General features: G+C 45.0%; 1 protein-coding gene across 1 annotated transcript in view; it reads left to right on the top strand.

The window, feature by feature from the left end:
- Positions 1 to 4,161, top strand: part of LOC131709128 (H-2 class I histocompatibility antigen, Q9 alpha chain-like) — a 26,581-nt gene extending 22,420 nt beyond the window's left edge. Inside the window, exons 6-8 of the mRNA XM_059011075.1 lie at positions 2,934 to 2,966; positions 3,587 to 3,634; positions 3,847 to 4,161. Coding sequence (XP_058867058.1) covers positions 2,934 to 2,966; positions 3,587 to 3,633 — 80 coding nt within the window. The 3' untranslated portion in view covers position 3,634; positions 3,847 to 4,161. The remainder of the gene's footprint in view (positions 1 to 2,933; positions 2,967 to 3,586; positions 3,635 to 3,846) is intronic.
- Positions 4,162 to 11,762: the final 7,601 nt, after the last annotated feature.

Below are 11,762 nucleotides of genomic sequence, written 5' to 3'. Positions count from 1 at the left end.
GGGGAAGGGAGAGGAGAGAGAGAGGGGGAGAGAGGGGAGAGAGGGAGGGGGAGGGGAAAGAGGGAGGGAAGAGGGAGGGAAGGCGGAGGGAGGGGAGAGAGGAGGGGACAGAGGGAGGGGAGGGGAGAGAGGGAGGGAGGGAGGAGGGAGGAGGGAGTGGAGGGGAGAGAGGGAGCCAGGGAGGGAAGAGAGAGGGGAGGGAGGGGAGAGAGGGAGGGAGGAGGGGAGGAAGGGAGGGCGTCAGTGAACTGAAGTGCTTTCAGCAGACACACACTCAGTGCGTTTACAACTCAGACCTCAACTGGCTCAGAGTGGATCAGATGAGAAGATTCTTTTACACTTGAGCACAGAGCTATGCTGGCTCTGGCCCTGTATGCGCGCACATCGCCCCTGAACTGCAGTGCGTGTCCAATGATGTCATGTCAACCACCCCTTGAGTGAGACATTCCCCCAAATCACAGAGGCGGAAGAGTTTAAATCAACAAGCCTGTCATTCGTGTCACTGGTGTGTTTCTACTTCTAGGTGGTCGTTGCATGATCATTAAGATTTCATGTTGCTCTGATATGTTAAGACACCTGTTTGTTTAAATTTCCAGTCTCTTCTTCAGGGGTGTGTGGACATTTACAGACACGGGCGTTATTGTCTACATTTACACACGAGTCTCACAGCTCTTCTGTATGTCATGTAACATTAACTCCTGTTTATTTTCTTACCCATGAAAAAGACGTATTTTTGCGATACAACAGAATTTTATCGTTCTCCCCCCAGAACTCAGGTTTATTCACCAGATCTTAACAGCGCATCACAGAGTATCGGTGATACAATTATAAAACAAAGCCCTTCATGAATCACAAGATTTCCTTCTCGGGGTGAATCCAGCCCTTTGTTTCCAGAGTGAGACACAGCAGCTCTGAAGCTGTAAAATAACAGTGTATAATAACACAATAACTATTTAAAAATGAAACATTGTGTTTATTGCAGATCACAACAACTCATTATTTTCTGTATATTGTCATCTAATCAAAACGTATTGAATGTAAAAAAAAAACCAGATTAGAACAAGTAGATGAGCTGCTACCATTTAAACATGTGATCTAAACACAACCTGAGTTATTAAACACATCATGCATTACATTGTGTATTAGATTTAGGGCTTCTGTTTTTCGGGTTTTATTAATTGTATTTTTCGATGCTTATTTTTAGCTATTTTTGAGTTTTTTGAAGCTTTTTCGGGGCTTTCGTTTTTGATATACTGTATGAAATTAGTGTTTTCGGTTACTTTCCAAAATGCTTGAGCGTTTTTTTTTTTTTAATCAAAATATGTATAGTAGTAACTGGACAGTACTTGCACACTTAAGTTGTCCCTTCTTTCCTTTGCTGTCTTCCACAGTGAAATCCCTCTGGTCACGGCACATTCTTCTGGGGATTTTGTGTGGAGGCATTTTTGTACATTTCGCCACAATTCTGTTTTAAATCCTCTGTATCTTAACTGTAATACAGTTTGAAATCCCGCTGACAAGCCTCCATCCTGATTGTAATCTCGTTTGAAATCTTGCAAGCAGAGTCTCCAATAGAAATGTAGGAATGTACTGTCATTCAGTAGTTGGGGATTGATGCAGTGTGAACGGGGTAGATTGATGCAGTGAACGGGATAGCTCGGATTGATGCAGTGTGAACGGGGTAGCTCGGATTGATGCAGTGTGAACGGGGTAGCTCGGATTGATGCAGTGTGAACGGGATAGCTCGGATTGATGCAGTGTGAACGGGGTTGATTGATGCAGTGTGAATGGGGTAGCTCGGATTGATGCAGTGTGAACGGGGTAGCTCGGATTGATGCAGTGTGAACGGGGTAGCTCGGATTGATGCAGTGTGAACGGGATAGCTCGGATTGATGCAGTGTGAACGGGGTAGATTGATGCAGTGTGAACGGGGTAGCTCGGATTGATGCAGTGTGAACAGGGTAGATTGATGCAGTGTGAACGGGGTAGATTGATGCAGTGTGAACGGGGTAGCTCGGATTGATGCGGTGTGAAATGGGTAGCTCGGATTGATGCAGTGTGAATGGGGTAGCTCAGATTGATGCAGTGTGAATGGGGTAGCTCAGATTGATGCAGTGTGAACGGGGTTGATTGATGCAGTGTGAACGGGGTAACTCGGATTGATGCAGTGTGAATGGGGTAGCTCGGATTGATGCAGTGTGAACGGGGTTGATTGATGCAGTGTGAACGGGGTAGATTGGATTGATGCAGGGTGAACGGGGTAGCTCGGATTGATGCAGTGTGAACGGGGTAGCTCGGATTGATGCAGTGTGAACGGGGTAGCTCGGATTGATGCAGTGTGAACGGGGTAGCTCGGATTGATGCAGGGTGAACGGGGTAGCTCGGATTGATGCAGTGTGAACGGGGTAGCTCGGATTGATGCAGTGTGAACGGGGTAGCTCGGATTGATGCAGTGTGAACGGGGTAGCTCGGATTGATGCAGTGTGAATGGGGTAGCTCGGATTGATGCAGTGTGAATGGGGTAGCTCAGATTGATGCAGTGTGAACGGGGTTGATTGATGCAGTGTGAACGGGGTAGCTCGGATTGATGCAGTGTGAACGGGGTAGCTCGGATTGATGCAGTGTGAACGGGGTTGATTGATGCAATGTGAATGGGGTAGCTTGGATTGATGCAGTGTGAACGGGGTAGCTCGGATTGATGCAGTGTGAACGGGGTAGCTCGGATTGATGCAGTGTGAACGGGGTAGCTCGGATTGATGCAGTGTGAACGGGGTAGCTCGGATTGATGCAGTGTGAACGGGGTAGCTCGGATTGATGCAGTGTGAACGGGGTAGCTCGGATTGATGCAGTGTGAACGGGGTTGCTCGGATTGATGCAATGTGAAAACACAACTATGAAGCCAGTGACTAATCCTGTGTTTTCTTTTCACTCAGGTGCTCAGAAGTCAGACTACAGCAAAGCTCCAAGTAAGTATTGGATTGAGAGCTTTTCCACATTGTGCATTTTAAACAGCATCTTATGTGTTTGATTGAATTGTCAATAGGAGGCTCCTGGGATAGTGGCTGCTTATTCCTCTAATTCTGCCATTCAGATCCTACAGTGTGTCTTGTGAAGTTAGACTGTTTACCTGGAAACAAAGCGTCCCTCTGTGTGTCTGCAGTGTCAGTGAGTCTCCAGTGCTGTGTCTCTGCTCCACAGCGTCCCTTTGTGTGTCTGCGGTGTCAGTGAGTCTCCAGTGCTGTGTCTCTGCTCCACAGCGTCCCTCTGTGTGTCTCCAGTGTCAGTGAGTCTCCAGTGCTGTGTCTCTGCTCCACAGCGTCCCTCTGTGTGTCTGCAGTGTCAGTGAGTCTCCAGTGCTGTGTCTCTGCTCCACAGCGTCCCGCTGTGTGTCTGCAGTGTCAGTGAGTCTCCAGTGCTGTGTCTCTGCTCCACAGCGTCCCTCTGTGTGTCTGCAGTGTCAGTGAGTCTCCAGTGCTGTGTCTCTGCTCCACAGTGTCCCTCTGTGTGTCTGCAGTGTCAGTGTGTCTCCAGTGCTGTGTCTCTGCTCCATGCTGTGTCTCACTGTTCATGTTGTTGTTTATTTCAGGTAAGGAAGGCTCCGACACTTCCTCTGACACCGCCCCTAATGTCTGAGGTAAGAGTCAGTCCTGAACACTGAGAGGCTGTGCAGTCTTATTCACAATCACTCGTAAACATGCAGAGATTGAAGGGGAATATTGAGGACCGTTTAGGGTTATATCAGTGGTGTTGTGTGGTTTTGTTCCTGAGCTGCATTGTGACTGTGATGACCTCACTGATGACCTCACTGGTCCTCTTTGTTAACGCCCCTTTTCTGTCTCATTCCAGGAGAGTGACTCCACTGCAGAGAGAATCAGCGACTCTGCAGAGATTTCATCTTTTACAATCCTTCATACGCAATACTGCTTTATAGTTTGATTTGATTCCACACATTGCAACTGTACAAACCAGTAGACAAGGAACCTGCCTCAAAATCAACTGTGTGAATCAGCAAACAACACAAATGATACAATGAGAGGAACAAGAGCATGCATTTCTACAACATGACATTATAATGGGATACAGCAAGACGACCCGTTTAACAAGGAGCTGTCGTATCCATGCAGGGCTATTGTAGAAACACTAACACTCACTAGTGTAATTTATTAATTCATTATCAAGACATTAGTAAAGCGTTCTAGTTGAATGTTTGTCAAAGTACAGTCAATTCTCATTGAAACAAACTTGTATTGAATTAATTTCCTCATACTACGAATGTTCTGCATGGTCCCAGACAGGTTTAGCAGTCTCTTATTGTAAATCACTCAATGAATATTGCACCACTGTCCCAGACAAAGAAAGATGTTGCTGCAGATTTCAGCATTCCTGCGAACACTTTCTCAACCATTCTGAAAAACCAGGATCAGTAATATACTGCAGTCTGAATCTGGAATCACTGTGAGACACACCCTGAGGGATGAGCACAGCAGCTGGGACATGCACATTTCAACTGCAGTTCATTTGCTATGTATACTTTTTAAAAGCTCACAACCATATTATCAATAAAATGCACAGTACTGTAACTTCAATACAAACTCACAGGATGCATTTGGCTTTAGACCCCTGGTAATCAGAGTTACTGATGAGACACATTGTTTCGCTGGTCCCTTGTTTGTATTGATGAGAGTTGACTGTCTTCTCTTTTAGCATTGCTGCATGTGTCCTGTTTAAGGCAGACACTGAGTCCGAGTGAGTCGGTGTCTTCACTTCAGTTTGAAATGTTGCAGTTCCCTTGTCTACTGGTCCGGCTTTGTTTATTTACCATGTTGATGTTTTTCTCAATCATAATGTGCTTTTGATAGTACTGTAGATAGTTTGTTAAGAGTGTCTCGCTGTTCCCCAGTGTCCCAGTCCCCAGGGTTAGTGTACCCCAGTGTCCCAGTCCCCAGGGTTAGTGTTCCCCAGTGTCCCAGTCCCCAGGGTTAGTGTACCCCAGTGTCCTAGTCCCCAGGGTGAGAGAGGAGAGGAGAGGAGAGGGAGGGGTGAGAGAGGAGAGGAGAGGAAAGGGAGGGGTGAGAGAGGAGAGGAGAGGAAAGTGAGGGGTGAGAGAGGAGAGGAAAGGGAGGAGTGAGAGAGGAGAGGAGAGGAAAGGGAGGGGTGAGAGAGGAGAGGAGAGGGAGGGTTGAGAGAGGAGAGGAGAGGAAAGGGAGGGGTGAGAGAGGAGAGGAGGGGTTAGGGTTTGCATCTCCCGTCGTACACGCGTGTGGTTGAATGTACTGATTTCTGTAAATCGCTTTCATTGAAATGCTTGAGTTGTGCATATTATTATATACATAGATTTTTTTGTGAGGGGATAAGTTTAATTTTCAAGGCTTTTCTTTTTTTAGTAATAAGGTTTTGGTTCTTTTTTTAGTATTAAGGTTTTGGTCTCTTATTGAGTGCAGTGCCATTCCAATGGGGAAGCAGCCTCCTCATGATAAGACACCCCGGGGGACCAGATGGGGCAGACAGACAGACAGACAGACAGGCAGGCAGATAGACAGACAGACAGACAGCGGCTGCTTCACCAGCCTCTCATTCCTGCCTTTCACCTGCAGGGGGCCTGAGGTTAAATCCAGCTGCTCTGTGTGTGTGATGATCCCAGCTACTCCACCCCTAGTGGAGCCAGAACACAATCCAGCTGTGTCAGTCTGTGCTTGAGAGAGGCCCAGGACTGAATGAGAGGGAGGTGGGGGGGGGGCGGGGTCCCGGGTCAGGATTGAGGGTCTCTCTCTCTCCACAGAGCCTGCTAGCCCTCTGTTAAAATGCATTGAAAAATGGTAATTTGAGGGACTTAAATGATTGGAATAAAACAATTGAGACTGCAGTTGTCTTTCGGTGTTTCTTATATTTTAAACAATGTCCTGTCCGTGCTGCAGCCTGTCCCGTGCACGGCTCTGGTAGGAAACATGTTTCTGTGAGTGGCTGCATGAGAAGCTGAAGCAGCACCACATTCACAGATCTGCTCAGTTACTGTCACTGTGTCAATGCTGCAGCTCTGATCAGCACCACATTCACAGATCTGCTCAGTTACTGTCACTGGCAATGCTGCAGCCCTGATCAGCACCACATTCACAGATCTGCTCAGTTACTGTCACTGTGGCAATGCTGCAGCCCTGATCAGCACCACATTCACAGATCTGCTCAGTTACTGTCACTGGCAATGCTGCAGCACTGATCAGCACCACATTCACAGATCTGCTCAGTTACTGTCACTGTGGCAATGCTGCAGCCCTGATCAGCACCACATTCACAGATCTGCTCAGTTACTGTCACTGTGGCAATGCTGCAGCGCTGATCAGCACCACATTCACATAGCAGAGTCTATCAGGAATGTTTCAGTGTGATTAGCAGAGTCTGCAGCTCTATCAGGAATGTTTCAGTGTGATTAGCAGTCTGCAGCTCTATCAGGAATGTTTCAGTGTGATTAGCAGAGTGCAGCTCTATCAGGAATGTTTCAGTGTGATTAGCAGACTGCAGTTCTATCAGGAATGTTTCAGTGTGATTAGCAGAGTCTGCAGGTCTGTCAGGAATGTTTCAGGGTGATTAGCAGAGTCTGCAGCTCTATCAGGAATGTTTCAGTGTGATTCGCAGAGTGCAGCTCTATCAGGAATGTTTCAGTGTGATTAGCAGAGTCTGCAGGTCTGTCAGGAATGTTTCAGTGTGATTAGCAGAGTGCAGCTCTATCAGGAATGTTTCAGTGTGATTCGCAGAGTGCAGCTCTATCAGGAATGTTTCAGTGTGATTAGCAGAGTCTGCAGCTCTATCAGGAATGTTTCAGTGTGATTAGCAGAGTCTGCAGCTCTATCAGGAATGTTTCAGTGTGATTAGCAGAGTCTGCAGCTCTATCAGGAATGTTTCAGTGTGATTAGTAGAGTCTGCAGCTCTATCAGGAATGTTTCAGTGTGATTAGCAGAGTGCAGCTCTATCAGGAATGTTTCAGTGTGATTAGTAGAGTCTGCAGCTCTATCAGGAATGTTTCAGTGTGATTCGCAGAGTGCAGCTCTATCAGGAATGTTTCAGTGTGATTAGCAGAGTCTGCAGCTCTATCAGGAATGTTTCAGTGTGATTAGTAGAGTCTGCAGGTCTGTCAGGAATGTTTCAGTGTGATTAGCAGAGTCTGCAGCTCTATCAGGAATGTTTCAGTGTGATTAGCAGAGTCTGCAGGTCTGTCAGGAATGTTTCAGTGTGATTAGCAGAGTGCAGCTCTATCAGGAATGTTTCAGTGTGATTCGCAGAGTGCAGCTCTATCAGGAATGTTTCAGTGTGATTAGCAGAGTCTGCAGCTCTATCAGGAATGTTTCAGTGTGATTAGCAGAGTCTGCAGCTCTATCAGGAATGTTTCAGTGTGATTAGCAGAGTCTGCAGCTCTATCAGGAATGTTTCAGTGTGATTAGCAGAGTCTGCAGGTCTATCAGGAATGTTTCAGTGTGATTAGCAGAGTGCAGCTCTGTCAGGAATGTTTCAGTGTGATTAGCAGAGTCTGCAGGTCTATCAGGAATGTTTCAGTGTGATTAGTAGAGTCTGCAGCTCTATCAGGAATGTTTCAGTGTGATTAGCAGAGTCTGCAGCTCTGTCAGGAATGTTTCAGTGTGATTAGCAGAGTCTGCAGCTCTATCAGGAATGTTTCAGTGTGATTAGCAGAGTCTGCAGCTCTATCAGGAATGTTTCAGTGTGATTAGCAGAGTCTGCAGGTCTATCAGGAATGTTTCAGTGTGATTAGCAGAGTGCAGCTCTGTCAGGAATGTTTCAGTGTGATTAGCAGAGTCTGCAGGTCTATCAGGAATGTTTCAGTGTGATTAGTAGAGTCTGCAGCTCTATCAGGAATGTTTCAGTGTGATTAGTAGAGTCTGCAGCTCTATCAGGAATGTTTCAGTGTGATTAGCAGAGTCTGCAGCTCTGTCAGGAATGTTTCAGTGTGATTAGCAGAGTCTGCAGCTCTATCAGGAATGTTTCAGTGTGATTAGCAGAGTCTGCAGGTCTATCAGGAATGTTTCAGTGTGATTAGCAGAGTGCAGCTCTGTCAGGAATGTTTCAGTGTGATTAGCAGAGTCTGCAGGTCTATCAGGAATGTTTCAGTGTGATTAGTAGAGTCTGCAGCTCTATCAGGAATGTTTCAGTGTGATTAGCAGAGTCTGCAGCTCTGTCAGGAATGTTTCAGTGTGATTAGCAGAGTCTGCAGGTCTATCAGGAATGTTTCAGTGTGATTAGCAGAGTCTGCAGGTCTATCAGGAATGTTTCAGTGTGATTAGCAGAGTCTGCAGCTCTGTCAGGAATGTTTCAGTGTGATTAGCAGAGTCTGCAGCTCTATCAGGAATGTTTCAGTGTGATTAGCAGAGTGCAGCTCTATCAGGAATGTTTCAGTGTGATTAGCAGAGTCTGCAGGTCTATCAGGAATGTTTCACAGTGTTGTTGTAATGGCATGAGGTATTAACTGTTATTAATAATAAGTTTTACATTATGTGTATGTCTTTTATGGTGAAGAATCATTGTTTAAATTGTGAGTGAATGTGTTTTTATAGTCGTTTTAATGCAGTATTATCCAAGTTTAGAATCCTCTTATTACACGTGGCTGACCCTGAGATGGGGGGAAGGTGCATTCAAACACAAAGTGGACGCACCGTGCCTCATTACACGTGGAGGACCATAAGGTCAGCGAGCAGCGCCCCCTTTCCCACAGAGGAAGTGTGTGGCCGGCTCACCGAGTGTGATGAGAGAACGACAACCTCGATTACTGGATAGAAACCAGTATAAATTTACAAAGGTATAAATATCAAACATTGTAAAGTTTTGTCAGTCTTTTCATCTCTTTCGAATTGACTCCATGGATATCCGTGCTTTCTGATACAAACATATCATGCACTGAGCTGTACTGAGGCCTGGTCCAGAGTCAGTTAAAATCTCGTGCTTATATGATTGCATTGGAGGTATACCTTTCTTGTATATGAAGTGTTTTTGAATCAAAAACCATTTGTCAGCTTAATTTTTTCACTACACTGTGTAATCCACTGAACTATCAGGGTGTAATATCTCTATATAATAACTAGATACACTGTGTAATCCACTGAAATATCAGGGTGTAATATCTACAGATATTGGGCAGCAGTGTGGAGTAGTGGTTAGGGCTCTGGACTCTTGACTGGAGGGTCGTGGGTTCAATCCCCAGTGGGGGACACTGCTGTTGTACCCTTGAGCAAGGTACTTTACCTAGATTGCTCCAGTAAAAACCCAACTGTATAAATGGGTAATTGTATGTAAAATAATGTGATATCTGTATAATGTGAAATAATGTATAATGTGATATCTTGTAACAATTGTAAGTCGCCCTGGATAAGGGCGTCTGCTAAGAAATAATAATAATACAGATAACTAGTGTAACCGTGCGACCCTCGCTCGGGTTCGTTGCCCCTTTAAAAATACGACCCAGAACACAGAAGTGGATTTTTTCCAGCGCGTTTGCGCTATTTTTTTAATGAACACAAAACAAAACAAATACAAACAAAATAAACACCTAGCTCCTCTTGGAGCACTAACTCAACCTTCAGGAACCCTTCCTAACACGGGACAGCTAAGCTGTTTTCCCGTCCTTTCAAAACACCAGTTTGGTACCGCACTTACTCTTTTTCTCTCTCTTCCTCTGGCTACTCGGAGACAGCACCCCTCTCTGCCTCCTTCCATTCAGCAGCCTCGAGCAGACTGCCTGCTCTCCTTTTAAACTCCCGCACCTGGGTCTAATTCCCTATAACGCCCAGGTGCGGATGATAATTAATAATAAAGCAATTAAACAAAACAATAAAACAATTAACAAACTAAATGAAACAATAAAGCAATACAACACGGTGCATTCTCACATGTTTTTTTTTTCTTTGCAGGGAGGTTTTAACCCCCTCCCTGCCGTCTCTCACAACCCGCTATATTACACTAGATACACTGTGTAATCCACTGAACTATCAGGGTGTAATATCTCTATATAATAACTACATGTACTGTGTAAGTTTGGAATCTGGGAGACAGAAAGTGGGAATTGCCAGCCACTTACATTTGATAACTAGAAATGGGAGTTTTTGAGAATGAAAATAAAAGTCAGTTCTTTTTTTTAAATGCACACACAAGCTCAGTATAGCAGCAGAATAAGCCAGTCACTCGTGAGGTTTCATTGCTTTGTGTTTTATTATAAGAACACATTGTTCATACTGTACAGAACACATTTCATATACAGCAGCTTCACACAATGAAAACTTCAAACTGAGCTCCTCACACTGAGCACTGAATCAGACATACAAGCTGGGATCATTAATCCAAACTGAGCTCCTCACACTGAGCACTGAATCAGACATACAAGCTGGGATCATTAATCCAAACTGAGCTCCTCACACTGAGCACTGAATCAGACATACAAGCTGGAATCATTAATCCAAACTGAGCTCCTCACACTGAATCAGACATACAAGCTGGGATCATTAATACAAACTGAGCTCCTCACACTGAGCACTGAATCAGACATACAAGCTGGGATCATTAATCCAAACTGAGCTCCAAACACTGAGCACTGAATCAGACATACAAGCTGGGATCATTAATCCAAACTGAGCTCCTCACACTGAGCACTGAATCAGACATACAAGCTGGGATCATTAATCCAAACTGAGCACCTCACATTGAGCACTGAATCAGACATACAAGCTGGGATCATTAATCCAAACTGAGCTCCTCACACTGAGCACTGAATCAGACATACAAGCTGGGATCATTAATCCAAACTGAGCACCTCACATTGAGTACTGAATCAGACATACAAGCTGGGATCATTAATCCAAACTGAGCTCCTCACACTGAGCACTGAATCAGACATACAAGCTGGGATCATTAATCCAAACTGAGCTCCTCACACTGAATCAGACATACAAGCTGAGATCATTAATCCAAACTGAGCTCCTCACATTGAGTACTGAATCAGACATACAAGCTGGGATCATTAATCCAAACTGAGCTCCTCACACTGAATCAGACATACAAGCTGAGATCATTAATCCAAACTGAGCTCCTCACACTGAGTACTGAATCAGACATACAAGCTGGGATCATTAATCCAAACTGAGCTCCTCACACTGAATCAGACATACAAGCTGAGATCATTAATCCAAACTGAGCTCCTCACATTGAGCACTGAATCAGACATACAAGCTGGGATCATTAATCCAAACTGAGCACCTCACATTGACTACTGAATCAGACATACAAGCTGGGATCATTAATCCAAACTGAGCTCCTCACATTGAGTACTGAATCAGACATACAAGCTGGGATCATTAATCCAAACTGAGCTCCTCACACTGAATCAGACATACAAGCTGAGATCATTAATCCAAACTGAGCTCCTCACATTGAGTACTGAATCAGACATACAAGCTGGGATCATTAATCCAAACTGAGCTCCTCACACTGAATCAGACATACAAGCTGAGATCATTAATCCAAACTGAGCTCCTCACATTGAGTACTGAATCAGACATACAAGCTGGGATCATTAATCCAAACTGAGCTCCTCACACTGAATCAGACATACAAGCTGAGCTCATTAATCCAAACTGAGCTCCTCACATTGAGCACTGAATCAGACATACAAGCTGGGATCATTAATCCAAACTGAGCTCCTCACACTGAATCAGACATACAAGACATACCCCCCCCCCCAGCTCTCTCCACTCTGTGTGTGTGTAACCCCC

Source organism: Acipenser ruthenus, chromosome 41 (genome assembly GCF_902713425.1).
Source record: "Acipenser ruthenus chromosome 41, fAciRut3.2 maternal haplotype, whole genome shotgun sequence".
NCBI classification, from domain to species: domain Eukaryota; kingdom Metazoa; phylum Chordata; class Actinopteri; order Acipenseriformes; family Acipenseridae; genus Acipenser; species Acipenser ruthenus.
The sequence above is the reverse complement of the archived record's forward strand: the minus strand, read 5'-3'. Positions and strand labels throughout refer to the sequence as shown.